The 20047-nt window shown below is 40.9% G+C and overlaps 2 protein-coding genes across 7 annotated transcripts in view; one reads left to right on the forward strand and one right to left on the reverse strand.

Moving 5' to 3' along the window:
• The first annotated feature begins 72 nt into the window (after positions 1–72).
• LOC309619934 (uncharacterized protein) lies at positions 73–19491 on the forward strand. The gene is made up of 5 exons (XM_082375921.1): positions 73–10840; positions 16939–17008; positions 17773–18016; positions 18676–18837; positions 19350–19491. Exons 2-5 carry the CDS (start codon positions 16961–16963, stop codon positions 19400–19402), a joined length of 507 nt encoding a protein of 168 aa, XP_082232047.1. The 5' UTR covers positions 73–10840; positions 16939–16960; the 3' UTR covers positions 19403–19491.
• Positions 12279–20047, reverse strand: part of GPM6B (glycoprotein M6B) — a 191065-nt gene continuing 183296 nt past the window's right edge. For 4 of the 6 annotated variants that reach the window (XM_082375835.1, XM_082375839.1, XM_082375836.1 and 1 more), the window contains 3 exons: positions 18047–18120; positions 17144–17209; positions 12279–14364 (listed from right to left, as the gene is read on the reverse strand). In XM_082375835.1, the coding sequence (XP_082231961.1) occupies positions 14215–14364; positions 17144–17209; positions 18047–18120 (290 nt within the window). In that variant the 3' untranslated portion in view covers positions 12279–14214. Of the gene's footprint in view, positions 14365–14781; positions 15928–17143; positions 17210–18046; positions 18121–20047 lie in introns of those variants that run through there. The other 2 variants (XM_082375837.1, XM_082375840.1) reach the window with 1 other exon arrangement.

Below are 20047 nucleotides of genomic sequence, written 5' to 3' on the forward strand. Positions count from 1 at the left end.
TTTTTTTCATAATTCTATTTGGTACTGTAGTGTATAAATGAAAAATAAGCTAAGTTAAGTGACATCTCTGTGGGGGGGGTGGGATGAATTGGGAGATTGGGATTGACGTATATACACTAATATGTATAAAACAGATAACTAATAGGACCCTGCTGTATAAAAAATAAAATACATTCAAAAAAAAAAAAAGGGACACCTCTTCAGCATGTCTCATTCTTAGGCCCTTCATTACACTGAAATGAGCTGCTATGGTTTTTTTTCCATTTTTGTCTTAGGTTATGTCTACTTGAAAACTTACCTTATTGGTCAAGTTCTAGGCCTGCATTTTGGAAGTTTCAGCTGTGTTCCTTCCTCTGGAAGACATCCCAGGACTTTCAGTGGGTCACCCATCGGATGTCCCTCTCCAGAATGATCTTTAGAAACTACACATCGCCCAAATCTAGGAAACTGCACTCAAATGCAACACCAGCATAACTTCCACAAAGGGAAGAGGGGACTCATTTGCTCGCTTTCCCCTTCATCTTTGTACCCGTGCAGCTCTCAGCCCAGCGTCTTGCTTGCACGTGGGAGCGTCTCGGAAAAGTTCTTTAATGACACTGCCAGTATAGTCACCAAAAAGTGCACACAGAACTCCTCTGAGGGTGCCTGGCCTTAGGGGTTTTCCAGGACGTGAGACTTTCAGTGCTAACCGGTGGTCACCCAGCATCTAGCACAGGCAGTGTTGGTCTGGGTCTGTCTGCCCAGTAAAACCCTAGAGGATTCCTTTCTCTTTACGTATACAGACTGGGCTCAATTGTTGTTGCCGGCGAAACTTGTTTGGCCGTTAAGTTCCATAACAAAGCGTGAAGGAGATTTGGGGGTGTTTATTATTCCTTAGGCTTCTAAGGAATTTTTCATTTAAAGTATACCTTTGAAAATAGTGTGAAGAAATAAGTTGTCCAGGCATCGTTCATTATTACACTTAGCCCATCGTACATTGAGCCTCATCGCCACCAAGAACTTGCATCTTGCCTTTCAACAGCACCTCAGATAACTTTGTTTTTTTCCTTCCAGCTTTGAGATATAATGGACGTATCACATTGTGTGAGTTTAAGGTATGGAACATGTTGATTTGATATACTTATATTGCAAACTGATAAACACCATAGCATTAACACCTGCATCATGCCACATAATTACCACTTGGTGACAATATTTAAGATCTACTCTCAGCAACTTTCAAGCATATGATACAGTATGAACTATAATCACCCTGCTGTACATTAGATCCCCTGAACTTACTCATCTTCCAACTGCAAGTTTTTGCTCTTAGACCAACATCTCCTCTTCCCCACCCCCAGCCCTTGGTAACCACCATTTTTGTCTGTTTCTACGAGTTCAGCTTTTTTAGATTCCACGTATAAGGTCATACAGAACTTGTCTTTGTCTACCTTGTGTCACTTAACATAATGCCCTCAAGGTCCAGCCATGCTGGTGCAAATGGCAGAATTTCCTTTTTTCTCATGGCTGAATAATATTCCATTGTGGGTATGTATACCACATTTTCTTTATTCATTCAACCTTTGATGGATGCTCAGGTCGTTTCCTATCTTGGCTGTTGTGAATAATGCTGCAATGAACATAGCAATGCAGATATCTCTTCAAGATCGTGTTTTCATTTCCTTTACCCGGAAGTGGAGTTGCTAGATCATATGGTAGTTCCATTTTTAATTTTTTGAGGTAACTCTGTAGTGTTTTCATAGTGGCTGTACCAATTTACATTCCCACCAGCGGTGCACAAGGATCCCCTTTTTTCCACATCCTCAACACTTGTTATCGCTTATCTTTTTGATGATAGCTATTTAAACACGTATAAGGTGACATCTCATTGTGGTTTGGATTTGCATTGCCCTGATGATTAGTTAAGTTGAGCACCTTTTCATGTACCTGTTAGCCACTCGTATGTTGTCTCTGGAGAAATTGTCCATTTAGTTCCTCTGCCCATTTTTTAGTTGAATGGCTTGTTGTTGTTTTTTTTTGCTATTGAGTTGTATGAGTTCTTTATATATTTGGGATATTATCCCTTTATCAGAAACATGGTTTGCAAATATTTTCTCCCATTCTGTAAATTACCTTTTCATTTTGCTGATTATTTGCTGTGCAGAAGCTTTTTAATTAATGTAGTCTCACTTGTTTGATTAGATACAAAAAGCAAAAATAAAGAAAATCATCATCAAGACCAATGTTTATCCCCTATGTTTTCCTCTGGGAATTTTATGGTTTCAGGTCTTATGTTCAAGTCCTTAATCCGTTTGGAGTTGACTTTTGTGTATGGTGTAAGATAGGGGTCAAGTTTCATTCTTTTGCACTCACCTATACAATTTTCCCAACACCACTTATTGATGAGGCTATTTTTTCCCTCTTATATAGTCTTGGCTCCTTTGTTAGAAATCAGTTGACCATATATACATGGGTTTATTTCTGGGCTCTGTATTCTGTTCCATTGATCTATATGTCTGTTTTTATGCCAATAGCATACTGTTTTGATGACTATAGCTTTGTTGTATAGCTTGAGGTCAGGAAGAATGATGCTTCCAACTGTGTTTTTTCTTAAAATTGCCTGACCTATATGGGGTTTTATTTTATTTTGTGGTGTAATTTACAATTACTAAGTATAGCATTGTTTTTTCTATTTCTGTGAAAAATGCCTTTCGAATTTTCATAGGGATTGCATTAAATCTGTAGATTGCTTTGGGGAGAATGGACACTTTAACAATATTCTTCCAATCCATGAGCATGGAATATCTTTCCATTTATTTATATTGTCTTTGGTTTCTTTCATCAGTGTCTTATAGTTTTCAGTGTACAGATCTTTGATCTCCTTGGTTAAATTTATTTCTAAGTGTTTTAGTCTTTTTTCAAAATTTATTTATTATACAGCAGGTTCTTATTAGTTATCTGTTTTATACATATTAGTGCATATATGTCAATCCCAATCTCCTAATTCATCCCACCACCACCAACCCCCCCCTCCCCCCCCACTTTCCCCCCTTGGGTCCATACGTTTGTTCTCTACATCTTTGTCTCTATTTCTGCCTTGCAAACCGGTTCATCTGTACCATTTTTCTAGTTTCCACATACATGTGTTAATATACGATATTTGTTTTTCTCTTTCTGACTTACTTCACTCTGTATGACAGTCTTTAGATCCATCCACGTCTCAACTAATGACTCAATTTTGTTCCTTTTTATGGCTGAGTAATATTCCATTGTATGTATGTACCACATCCTCTTAATCCATTCATCTTTCGATGGGCATTTAGGTTAGTTCCATGACCTGGCTATTGTAAATAGTGCTGCAATGAACATTGGGGTGCATGTGTCTTTTTGAATTATGGTTTTCTCTGGGTATATGCCCAGTAGTGGAATTGCTGGGTCATATGGTAATTCTATTTTTAGTTTTTTTAAGGAACCTCCATACTGTTCTCCATAGTGGCTGTATCAATTTACATTCCCACCAACAGTGCAAGAGTGTTCCCTTTTCTCCACACCCTCTCCAGCATTTGTTGTTTGTAGATTTTCTGATGCTGCCCATTCTAACCGGTGTGAGGTGATACCTCACTGTAGTTTTGATTTGCATTTCTCTAATAATTAGTGATGTTGGGCATCTTTTCATGTGCCTCTTGGCCATCTGTATGTCTTCTTTGGAGAAATGTCTATTTAGGTCTTCTGCCCATTTTTGGATTGGGTTGTTTAATATTGAGCTGCATGAGCTTGTTTTACTCTTTTTGATGTAATTGTAAATGGTATGTTCACTTAATTTCTCTTTCTGATAGTTCATTGTTAATATTCATTGCCTAATTGCTCTGGCTAGGTCTTCAAGTACTATGTTGAATAAAGTGGCGAAGAGTACACATCCTTATCTTGTTCCTGATCTTAGAGGAACAGCTTTCAGCTTCTCACTGTTGAGAATGATGGTACCTGTGGGCTTGTCTGTCATATGTAGCTTTTATTATGTTGTGGCACATTCCCTCTATACTCAGTTTGTCGAGAGTTTTTTTTATCATGAAAGGATGTGGAATTGTGTCATCTAATGTGACAGTCATGTTATTTTTATCCTTCATTTTGTTAAGGTAGTGTTTTGCATTGATTGACCTGCCCATTTTGAACCATCCTTGCATCCCTAGACTAAATCTCATTTGATCATGGTGTGTGATCTTTTTAAAGTCCTCTTGAATTCTGTTTGCTAATGTTTTGTTGAGGATTTTTGCATCTATGTTCATCAAGCGTATTGACCTGTAATTTTCTTACAGTGTCTTTGTCTGATTTGTGTCTTGGGTTAATGCTAGACTTATAAAATGAGTTTGGAAGTGTTCCCTCCTCTTCTATTTTTTAGAGGAATTTGAGAAGAATTGGAGTTAACTCTTTAAATGTTTAGTAGAATTCACCAGTGAATCCGTCTGATCTTTTTTTTGTTGGGAGATTTCTGATTACTGATTCAGTCTCCTTACTAGTAATTGGTATCTCCAAATTTTCTATTTCTTCATGATTCAGTCTTGGAAGGTTGTATGTTTCTAGGAATTTATCCATTTCTGCTAGGTTGTCCAGTCTGTTGGCATTTAATTGTTCACTGCCATCTCTTATGATCCTGTGTATTTGTGTGGTGTCAGTTGTAATGTCTCCTCTTTCATTTATAATTCTGAGTCCTCTCTTTTTTTTGGCTTGTCAGTTTTGTTTTTAAAAACCAGTTCTTAGTTTCATTGGTCTTTTCTATTGTTTTTTTAGTTTCTATTTCATTTATTTGCACTCTGATCTTTATTTTCTTCCTTTTGCTAACTTTGGGCTTAGTTCTTTTTCTAGTTCCTTGAGGTGTAAAGTTAGGTTGGGTATTTGACATCTTTCTCGTTTCTTAATGTAGACGTTTATTGCTCTGAACTGCCCTACTAGAATTGCTTTTGCTGCATCCCATAAGTTTTGGTATATTGTGTTTCCATTTTCATTTGTCTCAAGAAGCTTTTTGATTTCTCTTGCTTTATTTTTCAATCCATATGTTGTTCAGGAGCATGTTGTTTAATTTTCATGTATTTTTGAATTTTCCAGTTTTCTTCTCATAATCCATTTTTAGTGTCATACCATCGTAGTTGGAAAAGATGCTTGGTATATGATTTCAGTCCTCTTAAATTGGTTAAGACTTGTGTTGTGGCCTAACATATGATCTGTTCTAGAGACTATTTCACGTATGCTTGAGAAGAATGTGTATTTTGCTCCTGTTGGATGGAATGTTCTCTAAATATCTATTAAGTCCATTTGGTCCAACATGTTATTTCATCCAGTGTTTCCTTACTGACTTTCTGTCTGGATTATGTATCCATTGTTGAAAGTGGGGTATTGAAGCCCCCTATTGTTATTGTATTGCGATCCAATTCTCCCTTCAGGTCTGTGTGTGTGTATATATATATGTGTGTGTGTATATATATGTATGTATGTAGTTAATATATATATAATACATGTTTTTTGGCTGCACCATGCGGCTTATGGGATCTTAGGACCCCAACCAGGTATGGAACCTGGGCCTTCAGCAGTGGAAGCACCACGTCCTAACCATTGGACCACGAGGGAATTCCCTAATCAGTTGATATTTGCTTTATATATTTAGGTGCTCTTATGTTGGGTACATAAATATTTACAAATGTTATATTCTTTTGGTGAACTGACCTCTATATCATTACATAATGACCTTCTTTGTCTATTGTTACAGTCTTTGGCTTAAAGTCTACTTTATCCAATAAAAGTATAGCTACCTCTGCTTTCCTTTGGCTTCTATTTGCATGGAATATTTTTTTCCCTCCCTTCACTTCTTAATTTTATTTTTTAATATTTATTTATTTGGCTGCACCGGGTCTTAGTTGTGGCACACGGGATCTTCATTGCTGTGTGCGGGATCTTTGTTGTGGCATGAGGGATCTTTAGTTGCAGCATATCGGATCTAGTTCCCTGACCAGGGATCGAACCCAGGCCCCCTGCATTGAGAGCATGGAGTCTTAACCACTGGACCACCAGGGAAGTCCCTACCTCCCTTCCCTTTTAAAAAAAATTTTTCAGTATTACTGCATTTTTTTTTTTTTTGTCTCATTTATGGATGTTCCTTTGTTGTGGCGGCAGCGAGGGGAGAAAAGGGAAACTTTCTTCATGCATGCACAAAGGGTGTGATATTGACTGAAGATGATGGCGAAAATTTCTCAATGTACTTGCACTGGCTGAGGCTGGCCTACGGTGAAACTTGGAAACGAATTCCAGTCCCCGGAACCAGCCAAGCATGGGCCAGGACGCATGCTGGGGAGGGAGGAATCTGCCCCCTCCCTGGCAGTCAGACCCTGCCAAGGGACATTGGAAAAAAATATTTCCAGGGCGCCAGTCCACAGTCTGCGGCCCTGAGCGGAGAAATGTGCACCGTGAGGATCGGGTCCGGCCACGAGCATCCGCCCTGCCATCCCAATGCGTCCTGCTCACTCAACTGCTGGTTGTCTCTTCCCTTTACTTTCAATCTGGTTTGTCCTTAAAGCTAAAGTGAGTCTCTTTTGGGCAGCATATTTGTGGGTCATGGTTTTTTTTTATCCATTCAGCCAGTGTCTTTTTTTTTTTTTAATTGAAGTAGAGTTAATTTACAATGTTGTGTTAGTTTCAAGTGTACAGAAAAGTGATTCATTTCACTCTGTGTTTTTTAATCTGAGAACTGAGTCTGTTTACATTTAAAGTAATTATGGATAGGTATGGACTTACTTTTGCCATTTTATTGTTTTCTGATTGTTTTGTAATTCCTTTGTTTTTTCCTCTCTTGTTTTCTTCCTTTGTGATTTGATGATGTTCTGTAGTGTTATGCTTAGATTTATTTTGTGTATCTGTTATAGGTTTTTGCTTTGTGGTTACCCTGGGAATTACATAAAACATATTTATAACAGTCTATTTTAAGCTGATAACTTAATTTTGAACATATACAAAAGCTCTACATTTATACACTCCCTCCATTTTGTTTTTGATGTCAGAATTTATATCTTTCTTACATCATGTATCCATTAACAAATTATTATATAGTTATTTTCAACCCTTTTGTCTTTTAACCTTAATGCTAGAGTTACAAGTGATTTACCCACCACTATAACAACATTAGAGTATTTTGAATTTAACTATATATTTACCTTTACCAGTGAGTTTTATATCAATACTTTGATATGTTTTCCCATCACTAATTAGCATCTTTTCATTTTAGCTTGAAGAACTTCCTTTAACATTTCTTGTAAGACTGCTCTGGTGGTGATGAACTCCCTTCAGCCTTTGCTTGTCTGGAAAACTCTCTCTCTTTCAGTTGTGAAGCACAGCTTTGCTGGGTATAGTATCCTTGATTGGAAATTTTTCTCTTTGAGCAGTTTGAATATGTCATTTCATTCTCTTCTGGCCTGCACAGTTGCTGCTGATAGTCTTATGAGTATTCCCTTACATGTAACAAGTTGTTTTTCTCTTGCTGTTTTTCAGATTCTTGTCTTTAGCTTTTGACAATTCAAAATTAATGTGTCTCTGTGTGTGTCTCTTTGGATTCATCTTTTTTTTGAACTCTCTGGACTTTGCGGATCTGGATGTTTCTTTCCCCATGTTAGGGAAGTTTTCAGCCATTATTTCTTTCAATAAACTTCCTGCCCCTCTCTCATCTCCGTCATTGACCTCTATAATGTGTATAATTGGCTCACTTGATGGTGTCCTGTAAGTCCCTTAAGTTATCTTCGTTCTTTTTCATTCTTTTTTCTATTTGCTCCTCTGACTGGATAAATGCCAGTGACCTGTCTCCAAGTTTGCTTATCCTTTGGTTTAATCTAGTCTGCCGTTGAGGCCCTCTGTTGAATTTTTCAGTAATTGTATTCTTCAGCTATGTGATGTGTTTGGTGCTTTTAGGTATTTGTTGAAATTCTCACTTTGTTCATGCATTGTTCTCCCGACCTCGGTGAGCATCTGTAGGACTGTTACTTTGAACTCTCAGGTAAGTCACTTATTTCCATTTCATTAAGGTCTGTTTCTGGAGTTTTATCTTGATCTTTTGTTTGGAATATAGTCCATTGTTTCTTCATTTTCCTTGACTGTCTGTGCATTAGATAAAACAGCCACCTCTCCCAGGCTTGACAGAGTGGTCTCATGCAGGAGATGAACTTTATTGATCAGCCCAGCCCAAGCTTTTGGTTGCATCTCAAACCTTTGTAACAATCCAAGCTGCCTTTGTTCTTGGTGCTTCTTGGTAGTTGAGGGTGTGTTAAGACTGGTCAGTGTCCCAGTGGGGAGGATCACAGTCAGCACCTAGATGCAGGTTGATTGGAAGCTGAACCCTCAGATGGCAGCTGGGGAAGTGTGTAGTTAGGCCCTTTTGGCGTAATCTGGGAGATAGGGGTTTTTGCCTGCTCCCTCTGCACTTGGCCTGGGTGTATAGCTGCAGGGGGTGCTCCTGTGCCTGTTAAGAAGTGTTGCTTTGTTTGCTACAGTCCTGTAGGACTTGTAAATGCAAGCCCTATTGGGCATCAGAGCCAGACAATCTGGGTATCTGTCCCTCGGGCGGCAGCTGCTGAAGCTGGAGCACAGCTGTGTGTACCAGCTCCTTCCTGGGAGATACTGGTGATTTGGAGCAGGCTAGAGGGGGTAGGCAGAGGAGGTATCCAGTGGCTTTCTTGGTCTCTGGGGAGGATGGCAGTCAGCCTCTAGATGTGTGCTAAATAAGCCTGGCTGTCAGGCAACAGCTTTTAATACCTGCAAATAGAGCCTTTTTAGGGAAAGACTAGGAGTTGGTGAGTCCTCTAGAGCTGGCTAAGAACTCTGTTATAGTCTTGTGGGTTTCTTGGACACAAGTCCCAAAACTAGGTGTTTGGCGGGGGGTGGGGCATTTCTTAGGTGGAAGTCTTAAAAGTTGGGGTGCTGGGGTGCTAGATGTGGGGTCCAAACCCTTTGCTCTTCAGGGAGCACTTTGGAGTTGGGGGTGCCCACCTGAGTGTATGGTGGTGTGCCAGAGTTAGGGTTTATGGTGAGAGTATGTCTGAGCCTTTCCTGCCTGTTTTGATGTGGGTATTTTCTTGTTTGCTAGATGTGTAAGAGTAGCTCAGCTAGTTTTCTTTCTTTCTTTCAGAAAAACTTGCTCTGTGTGCGGTGGTATATTCGGTGTGTCCATGGGAGGAGGGGGAGTTCAGCAGCCTCCTAGGTCACTGTCTTAGACCTAAACCCTCAGATAACTTTTTTTTTTTAATGTATTTATTTTTGGCTGCATTGGGTCTTCGTTGCTGCCGGCAGGTTTTCTCTAGTTGTGGCGAGCAGGGGCTACTCTTCTTTGTGGCCTGTGGGCTTGTCATTGTGGCTTCTCTTGTTGTGGAGCACGGGCTCTAGGTGCACGGGCTTCAGTAGTTGTGGCTCACGGGCTCTAGAGCGCAGGCTCAGTAGTTGTGGCTCATGGGCTTAGTTGCTCCGCGGCATGTGGGATCTTCCCGGACCAGGGCTCAAACGTGTGTCCCCTGCGTTGGCAGGCGGATTCTTAACCACTGCGCCACCAGGGAAGCCCTTGTCAGATAACTTTTTAACACTTTCTAGTATTACTCACTTTTCCCCCCAGCTTATATTTTCAAAGCCCTTGTCTAAATAATTTATTGTTTTCTTTCAGTTTTCTAGCTTGGGGTTTCGTAGCTTCATTTTGTTTTTCTGTCAGTCAACTTAAATTCTAAGTAGTAGTATTTTTTTTTTTAACTTTTATTAGAGCGTAGTTGATTTACAATGTTGTTAGTTTCAGGTATACAGCAAAGTGAATCAGTTATACATATACATATATCCACTGGTTTTTTTTCTTTTAGATTCTTTTCCCAGATAGGCCATGACAGAGTATTGAGTAGAGTTCCCTGTGCTATACAGTAGGTCCTTATTAGTTACCTATTTTATGTGTAGTAGTGTGTATCTGTTAATCCCAAGCTCCTAATTTATCCCTCCCCCCAACCTTTCCCCTTAGAAGACAAACTTACAGTCACCAATCTCTGTGACTCCACTTCTGTTTCGTAAATAAGTTCATTGGTACCCTTTGTTTTTAGATTCCACATATAAGCCTAAGTAGTCATCTTAACACTCCATATGAGGTTGGAGTCTGTTTAAAGAAAGGCAAGTCATCTCTTTATGTAGCATTTCAGATGGCTGTATCATCTCGGATGCCTGTGAGTACAGCTTTTGAAATGGGAGCCACTCCCCTGCAGGCTGCCTGCTCCTGCCTCTGCAAGACCCCCTGAACGGGGTCTGTTTAAGTCTTCCCCAGGTAGGTACGATAACGTTTAAATATCAAAACAGGAAGATTGAGGGGCAGTTTAGACAAAGAACGTTCTTTGCCAAACCTGACTGACCTCTATTTGTATTTTTCTTTCCTTAAAACTTTCTGTAGTTTTACTCATCCTAATACGCATTTTGAAAACGTACCTTAAATCTGTAATTTTTCACAAACTCCCAAGAATAAATTAGCACTAGCTGGCAAAAGCTGACACCATTTAGGAAAAGATAAGTAATAACAAAGCGGATCGCCTCTTTTAAATCTTAATGCAGGCAGGCCTCATTTTATTGTGCTTTGCTTTATCGCGTGTCACAGATACTATGATTTTTACAAATTGAAGGTCTGTGGCAAGCCTGTGTCGAGCAAATCTGTTGGTGCTAATTTTCCAACGGGCATTTGCTCACATTGTGTATCTGTGTCACATTTTGGTAAGTCTAACAATATTTCAAACCCTCCACTAGCAAAAAGATTACCACTCGCTGAAGTCTCAGATGATGGATAGCATTTTCGGCAATGAAGTCTCTCTTAATTAAGGTACGTATATTGTTTTTTGAGACATAATGTTACGCACATGCTAATAGACTACACAGTATAGTGTAAACCTCACTTTTATATGCACTGGGAAACCAAAAAATTCATGTTACTCTGTGATAGTCGCTGTATTGCAGTGGTCTGGAACTGAACCCAGAGCGTCTGAGGTTTGCCTGGATTAGGACTATAATAGTATTAGAAAGCCCTAAAAGGACTTTTTTCAAAACTGTTTGTTATTGTGGAAACTTCGGTCGTCACTTTTTAATGAACTTAAAGTATTTTGCTTGTTGGTGTTTACATGAGTAGGTCTCTCCTATATAATTCTGACTTGATTTTTCATTTCTGAAACATCAAGTTGCACAAGGTATAACTAGAGAAATGGAAAAGTCTCTACTTCACCCTCTGGGGGTTGCTATATTTTGTGGCAGGATTGCTGTCAGTAATTAAGATAGTGCATGTGATCTTCCGTAACTTCATAACTGCACACAATGCCCCATAAACAGAAGGTATTAAGCAGTGTGCCCAACAGCGTACTGCTTGGGCTCCTGATGGGTCTCCTGCTGAGCGTGAATGAAGGGCGATGAGCCGGAGGCAGCCCCTCAGTTAGAAACGTCAGTGTGTCAATAGTGACAAAAGCCGGTCGTTACTAAGGAAGGTCAGCTGCGAAAAGTCCAAATGTATCATCATGCTGACAGGTAAGTAAGTAAAGAGATGATAAAATGAAATACTAAGTAAGAAATTTAGCTCTGTTGCTTCAGCGAATGGCTGTTTGACCTAAATAGTTGTTCTCTCAGTAGAGTTTTTTAATTGAAGAAGTACAGTTGATCTACAGTGCTGTGTTTCAGGTGTACAGCAAATTGATTTAGTTATACATATCTATGTATATGTACTCTTCTTCAGACTCTTTCCCCTTACAGTTTATTACAAAATAGTGAGTAGAGTTCCCTGTGCTGTCCACAGGAGGACCCTGCTGTTGAGTAGACGTCTATATCTTGGGTTTGCAAAACAGCCAGTGGGACACGGACCTTTATGAAGGTTCCTCATTGTTTCCACTTTCCCCAAACTTACTTAAAGCTTGGTGTTAATCCCATAACCAAGTAGGACGCTAGTCAGAAAAATTATATACTAAAGTGTTAGTGGCACTGAATGTAAAATACAGCCCAGTTGGGTTACGGTGGTTTCTCCAATTGCTCTTGCTTTAAAAGAGGTTTCCGTCAGAAATGAAGCATGTAGCAGTTAGAAACTTGATCTCCATTACAAAGGTGGAATCTTGATTATGCACACTGTTTAAAAATGACACCATACCGAGGACAGAGGAGGACAGTATTTATGTATGGTAAAAAGGCAAGTGAATGAAGCTATAATTTTTATTTCATTTCTCTTAATACATCCACAGCTATTGCCACCTAAATAGATCTTTAAAATAAGCATACACAAGTACTGACTATTATCTACAAATATTTATTGTAACACTTGAATAGAACTACAGGAAGCCCTTGGCACTGATAGAAAATATTGATTCACTGTTTGTTAGGTTACAAAAATGTATACATAGCAAAATTTAATGCTCTTTACATAAAAAATATTAGACTACTTAAACAAAACTTTCAAAAATTCCTGGTAATGGCTACCAGAATTAGAAAAGTAAAATTAGGCTTTAGACACTGCCTCTTCTAGAACACTGGACTCAAAACAGCACCTCCACTGCGGGAAAGAATATTTAAAAGTCTGTCATGCAACAGGAAAACAAAACACCAAGCTATTCTGGAACAACTGTTCTACACAGAAGAGAATGTCTCCCAATAAAAAAGAAGAAAAAAAAAAAGTTAAGATCCCAATAGGCATTTTTTAGGCATTAACACCACCAACAAAAAGAATCCAAATGAACTATTATACTTGATGTTCAATTTTAATAGCATCTGCTAAAGGTATGCTTCCTTTCATTTTAACACATTTCTGCACATGGATATGTTTTAAAATCCAGGAAACAGCCAAACCACAAGGTAATTCTTAACATGAATATACATAGTTAACCCTATATTATGCAGCCCCCTTTAAAAAGCACTGATGCACCCAACAGTTATATGTATCATTTCATAAAGAACAACACAAAGTTTACCATCACTAATACTCGATACCTATAGTCACTTAATGTTCTGAAACACAATGATTTAGAAGGCAAGTTTCTTTCGAAGATGGCTTAAAACTCAAGCAGTTGGTTTTTGTTGTTGTTGTTGTTGTTTTTGTGGGGTTTTTGTGGTTTTGTTTTTTGCTGAACATTGAACTTTATTATTCCAGGAAACTAAGATTTAGATAAGAAAAAGTGAAATAAATACCAACCCTAATTGAAATTACTTCAGTATTCAAGTCTATAAAAGTAGGAGGTCTGTGGTCTGTTGGTAATTCGGTTTTAGATAGTCGGTATGAAACTGTAAACTCGCTATTCAGACCATGTAAAAAACGGTTTTGAGTGGTGGTCATTTTAATAAGGTAACACTTCTCCATTAAGAAAAACATTTGCGTTACAAAATTCTATGAAGGATTTGGGGTTGCCTGGTGTAAGTTCTTAGAAATTTAAAGCAAATAAATACTCATTAAGGCAGAGCTGACATTTCTCAAGAAGAATGAGGACAACTGGGTCACTTTATTAAAATGAAATCTGTTATAAAATTGATTCTGGAAAGTTTGTCAGTTGAAATCCAGCTTCTTCCATGGTCGGTGTAGCAGAATTAATTATTATAATGGGCTCATTTTAACATTCTTGGGAAAAAAAGATTTCTGATTGGATCAGGAAATGAATATGTCCCGCAGGCGGGGAGGTCAGCTATTTTTTAAAAAAAAGGTCAATTGTAAGAATCACTTTATCTTTGAGCCCCAGCTTCATAAATGTCAGCTGTCTGTCAGAAGTGGAACTTCACGTCAATTCCACTTTACCTCCTATTTTAGATACACTGATCTGAGAACGGACGGCCTAAGTGAATCTGTGGTCACACCCCCTGATGCTGGTATGGCATGGTCCCTATCAAGATAGATAGATAGATAGATAGGCTGTGAGAATACATCATACCCCTGGTCTGGCTTGGTAGGATTGTGAACATGCCAGAGATTTTCAAACGGATGAACACTCATTTTGTCAAAGTGTTGCCTTTTAAAATGGCTCCCATGAAACCTCCAATATCTGTTCTAAAGAAAAAAGATTTACCTACTGGAAGGTTTTCCTAGAAATACATCCCAGCAGCTTGAGACAGACAGTGAAGTGTTTTTGTTTGGACTTCTACATGAGTTTGTTTGGTGGGGTACACATCTGTACTGCAGAGCAGCTGTCTGATGATTTGTCAGAGCTGTAAATTCGTCGGCTGAGACCCTCTGGCAAACATTTATGTGTAAGAATTGAGTTGTTCTTTTGACCGAGACTGGATATCTTGCAGTTCCTGTTCTTCCTTTGCTTTGATATCCTGGTAAGCCTGCATTTTGCTTGCATCCTTTAAGTAAGCCCAGTTAGAAGACAGTATCATGAGGAAGTGGATCTGGAAAAGAAGGGTGAGCATGATGGCCAGTGAGCATGGGAGAAGGCAAAGCGAGCTGCGAGGTAGATTAGACGCTCTGTACTGGAAAAAGGGAGAGGCGGTTATTCCGTATTAATACTCCTTCTGCTCTCAGAGGCGTCGGAGGCTGAGCGCCTGCTCTGCTAAGACGCTTCATATTAAGAGGCTGAAGGAAAGTTAGTACACACACAAACATAATGAACTGGGAAAAAATGGCCAAAGTTACTGTTAAGAAAAGGCAAAAGTGAAATACGACAGGGTGCTTTTTAACCATTTCGAGGGGAACGTTAAGGCAGAAATTCAGAAACACGCTGTGTGGTTATTTTAGAATCAGTGTTGTGCAAAGATCTTGCTTTCCTAGCTAGCTATCTGTGGATAAAAATAATTCCCCCAAAGGCCTGAAAGTGTGAACAATGTTTATTTTGAGTAAATAATATAAAACTACATATTTAACATGTAAAAATGAAGAACTATAAGCAAAGCATGCAGTCTCTGTGTTAACACATTGTTGGTGGTGAAACTACAGTTTTCACTTCGTACCTGCCATGATTTCATTTCACAAAACGTCAGAATCTTTAGTACCATTCTTGACAGTTGATGTGGCAGACACTTCTTTCTTTCCCACTTATTTTCCTCATCTTTCCCGCAACACCTACATCTCAAGTTCCTTATATTATTTCCTTCTCGACATATTTGAGACTTTCCGATCCAAGCACAATTCCTCTCCCCCTTAAAATCTTACGTGCAGCTTGAGAAGTGGCTATGAGGAATCAGTTACTACTCACCCAAACCCAACACTTTGAGGTTATCAGTCAATTCTGGGGGCTCTGAAAGGAATGATGGTGTTGTGTGAAAATGAAACTACATACAAATCCTCTTTTCAGAGCTAACAAATGGGCTCTTTTTCTTCAAGTTTTCGTCGGCTTATTTGAGGGGCATTTATTTGGTAGTGAGCCCTGTAATCGTAAAGAAACTGTTGTAATCAAAGTTAAAATAATGTTGTAATCAAACTCAGACTCTATTTGTAAAATATTTTCCAGAGTCTGACAAGATCAAATCCAGATGAAAACGGTTCTCCTCCATTTCATCTTCAGCGCTTGTTTTCATCACTGAAATTGGTTATCAAACAAGCAAAAATAACGGAAAATGCAGGTATTCCAAAGTTTTAATCCTGAACCTTTGAGCAGTAGTATCTCTCAGTTCAGTTTTGCAGTGGCTGCTCACCCATGTCAGTACATAACTGAATCCTTTCCAAAAGGTGGAAATAGCCAGATCTCATTATTTTGTAGTTCATGTACGGTAAGTCATTTCACTAATCTACCATGCACAATGAGTTGACTAAAGCGATTTACAAATGACTATAACAAAACTGCAGCAACCTAGGCTCTGCTTTAGTCTGGGGGTCAGTGATACTTCATGCTACCAGGTATAGCTCTCTAAAGCTCGTTATTGGCCTTATGCAATTTAGAACTTAGTGCAGCAATCTTCCCGACTCTTAAACTTCAAAACCGCATAGTTATATGTAGTAGCCATCATGTAGATCAGCTGGTGGAAGAGAACAGAACAGAACAGGACAGTAAGATACAGGCAATGAGGGCCGGCGCCCCGACGCTTCTAAACTCGGGTGGGATGAGCGCCAGCTCAGAGCCTACGGTGTGTTTCTTTTTTTCCCATTTATTTATAATCGCAAGAGAAGATTTTTTCATAGCTGGCACACACAAAAGTTCATATTTGGCATTTCACGTATAAGTAAGTCCTCTGCTCTCCCCTCAATATGTTTATGAAAAAGACTGGATGTATTTAAAAAATAACAGAGAGAGCTGGGTGAGCAGCGTGAGAAAGATGAGGGTAAGAGCCCTGTTTCCCTTCGTTCTTTCCCACACTGCCCACTCAGCAGCTCTGCCTGCCTGTTGCTCAGCGAAGAGAACAGGTCAGCCCCACCCCTGTGAGGTAGCAGGTGGTTCTTTCCCGGATTGGAATGGGAAGGGATGACGTCAAGGTTGGAAAAACTGGGAAGGACTCATTTCCGAGCACGGGAGATTTCCCCTCCTCTCTACGAGTCTTAGATTTCTTGACACCACAAGCCCAGCCCTCTCAAGTGTTATACACACACAAACATACACCTGTGTGGTTGCAGCCTCCCTATCTGTGAATTTGCCTTCGTGCTAAAACTTCTCTGTAACTCCCAGGTCAGGACTCACTCATGGCACTGCCACGGCCATTCGGACATGCAGAGTGGGGGGAAAGCTGAGGCAACCAAGGCACCACTCTGCCGCCTTGTGGCAACTCTCAGGCTGTAACCAAGCGTCCTTTTCAGAATCTATTTGGTGCCATGTAGTTTGCATTTCTGTGACTTCGCTCTTTACACGTTCCCTCACTGGCGTGCCGAAGGGCTGTCTAGTGTCCCTAAGTGCAGGAAGGCTGCGAGGGGCCTTACGGAGAAAACACGTGTGTTAAAAAACTTCATTCAGCTTTGCGTGTCAGTGCTGTTCATGAATCGGCAATATACCCTCAAGAAGATGGCTTTAACCAGAAGCAAACTGATTCTTTCCACAGAATCCAAACTGCATCACCTACCATGGATGCCAAGTCCACCACCTCGTACTTCCTGCAATCTAGACATGGGGTAAGTAAGTTTACACAGGGGAAACTGAACCAAGGTCGAGTCCCCGGCTTGTTGGCTGGAAGGCAAATCTGTTACTATAGTGACTGCAGGGGAGGGGGGGGACTGCACTGGGCCCGTCCTGGGGCCTGTACTCACCAAGGCAATGACGGTGGCGCCAGCTCCGGCACAGGCCACGATGAACAGGTGATAGGACATGTAGAACTAGGAAAGAACAGGGCACCAACGTTAGCATTTGATGTGGAAGGAAATGGCCTCCACCGGTCCGGGCGCAGCTCCCTCTTTCTCCTCTAGGGCTGGGCACCTGCTGGAATCACCTGCGGCCCAGGCTGGACCCCCCCCAGACCAGTTACATCGGAGTAGCAGGGGCTGGGCCCCGGCGTCAGGATAGGATAACTGCTCCAGCGTGCCTGCGCCCCGAGCCTGGATAGACACGGCCAGCAGCCAGGTAGGCGGGCCCTGCTGATCTCGGTCGCTCGCGGCTTCCAAAAGCACGTCAGGATTCTCTTGAATATGCAAGCTTCTGCACGTGCATTGGAGAACTTGCTTTTGTAAACAAACAGCTATAAACCACTGCCTAAAGCCTATTCTAGGGCAGAGAGATTTTAAACCCTAGTGTGTCAGGATTTATTGCCAATTAAGGATGAACAAGAAACAGCAGCAACTCCGTCTGGAAACGTGAGCCCAAGTGCCAATGTATAAAAATTTGCTTGTATACAAATTCAGGGCCGTCTTCTCTATGACAATTTGCCTTGGTTCTGTGACAGGTGTCCTACTTTGAAAAGCTATCTGAAGGTGAGAGAGAAGAGTCTGCATGTATGTTCAGATCTGCAGGGCTGGGGTCACTCTCGAATTACTGCCGAGAGAGAAGGAGAAAGCGCTCTGCTGGCGCAGGCTCCTCGCTCAGCGGGCTGGGCCAGGGCCACGTTCTAGGTCAAGAACGGAGGCAGAGCGCCCGCTCTCTGTCCCTAGGAGAAGCCCTTCGCTCAGCCTCTGCTGCCCCGCGGTCAGGTAGGAGCCCGTGCAGGGGGCGGGGCTTACCTCACTGGTGTGGCAGATGTTCTCCAGGGCCGAGCCGCACATCCTTCCCGGGACGGCATTCCAAGGGATGATACCTGCGAAGCGAATCCCACCAGAAGCTTAGGGATTAGTACCGAGTCCAGCGCCCCTGCTCTCAGCGGGCCCCACCTCTTTCAGTGGCAGTTACAACACAATGACCGGCCACGTTCTTCAACAACCGATGTACCTGCTCCCTGTAGAACAAGCTCTGGGGAATAAAAAGTCCTATTTGGACAACAGGGCAAGAGCAAAGTCAACGAACTAGTCCATAAGGGAATTAGACAACTCAATTTTTCTCCCTACGAATTCTGCTTTGGTTAGTTGAGCTGATAGTCCTGAGCTCTAGTTCAACAGCTGCAGGACAGCCCCCCTCACAGGCATTTCCTCCTCCTGAGGCCAAACAAGATCATCTCCCCCGGAATTTCATGGTCTGCGGCCTTACCCCTCAAGCTCTATGTCGGTGGTCCGCCCCAAGATCCGTTCTGAAACGGGGAGGCTGTGCTCAGAAAGGTTCACGGCAATTCGACAGAGTAGTTATGTTCTAGAGTTTGGGTTTCCATGTTGTATGAATGTCTTTGCTTTTTCTATTCATTTTTGTTGTGTTTTACAAGTATCTCGGAAATGCTTCTGGACTGAAGCTCCAATTGGAAACTTGGAAAACCACTGTCCTTCCGCACAGAGCGCGCAGCCCGTGGTGTCTCTCACTGTACCCAGCTCACCTCTGCAGGCACCTCGTCCGTTCGGCGGCTGCTCTTTCTGCCGTGAAGGCCTAGGTGTGTGCTTAAATATGACATGGGTCAAGTTCTCATTCTCCCAGGAGGTAAGGAAGGAGGATTTTAAAAATATACTCCTTATTCTTTCCATCTTTGCTATGGACCAACAGTAAGTCTTCTTTTTGCTTCAGAGGAATGGGAAACAAAACCACTGGTTTCAAATACAGAAAACTTTAGCAAATGATTACTGATGACCAAACATTTGTAGAGAATATTTAAGACGAGGGAGAATGATACATGCATCTAGATATTCACTTACAAATAGTTTAGAAATCAACTTTAGTCTCTGTTTTCAATCCATCCTAAAGAACAGCGTGGGTGAGCCTTTGGCTCTATCAGAAGAGATTAGTCCCATGGGCAATTTTAGGTGAGTTTCATATTATGGTTCAAGGTTAGATGCTGAGGAGAAGCCAGATAGGCAAAATAAGAAGCAAAAAAGCTCTTCCAGAAAAGCTCTGAAAGAACAATGATTTCCTCTTCACTTCTAATGAAAGCTCTTCTTTTCCTCCTAGTTGTTTCTGCCAAGAACAGGATTTCCTACCATCCTGGCCAGAAGCACTACTGAAACTGCCTTCTCTCCCTCAACAGGGGAAGTCGGGTCTACAGTGCTGGACAGGAGGTGCCCTGGCCCCTTCTGTGGCTTGTCAAAACGAACCGACCTTAGCTGCTTGAGGGTAAGGACCCACTCATTAGAATATATGTGTGAACAGGTTTTTTTTTTTCCAACAGCTGGCTTTGCTAGAGTACCTTCTGATGACTTTAAAATACACCTGGGTTTTATGTTTTGTTTTTCAATATTAAAGCAATATGGTCATTTAAAAAAGACCTGATTTAAAGAGGTGAATGTGCAGAGTAGCTGGATTATACAGTGCATGCAATATTCTGGGTGGAAAATTGGATGGTACAAAACCGAAAAGAAGTTGAAGGAAAAATATATACTCTTTTTAGAGTGGATATCCACACATCTTTTTTGATTGAACTGCATTATGAAAAGTTTCTTTTACTGTACACTGAACTAGCAAATATAACAGTTTTGAATGACCCTTTTTAGGAACGAAGAGCCTAACTGATGTTTCCATCCAGAAAATGGAGCACACTGAGTGGAAGAGTATAATAATAAACTCTTCCAATAGAATGGATGAAACCCAGCTGGATGCTTAGACGCCCATGTAATAATTAAGGCCCAGACACACGCACAAGAGGATACCAG

This window comes from Balaenoptera borealis, assembly GCF_965194805.1.
Source record: "Balaenoptera borealis genome assembly, chromosome: X".
NCBI classification, from domain to species: Eukaryota; Metazoa; Chordata; class Mammalia; order Artiodactyla; family Balaenopteridae; genus Balaenoptera; species Balaenoptera borealis.

Excerpts from the sequence above, each read along its gene's own strand:
- LOC309619934 (XM_082375921.1), top strand. The coding sequence starts at position 16,961 with ATGGATGCCAAGTCCACCACCTCGTACTTCCTGCAATCTAGACATGGG. Across the intron at positions 17,009-17,772 it reads TCCTGCAATCTAGACATGGG|GTGTCCTACTTTGAAAAGCT; the intron begins GTAAGTAAGTTT and ends GTTCTGTGACAG. Across the intron at positions 18,838-19,349 it reads TTTCTGCCGTGAAGGCCTAG|TTGTTTCTGCCAAGAACAGG; the intron begins GTGTGTGCTTAA and ends TTTTCCTCCTAG.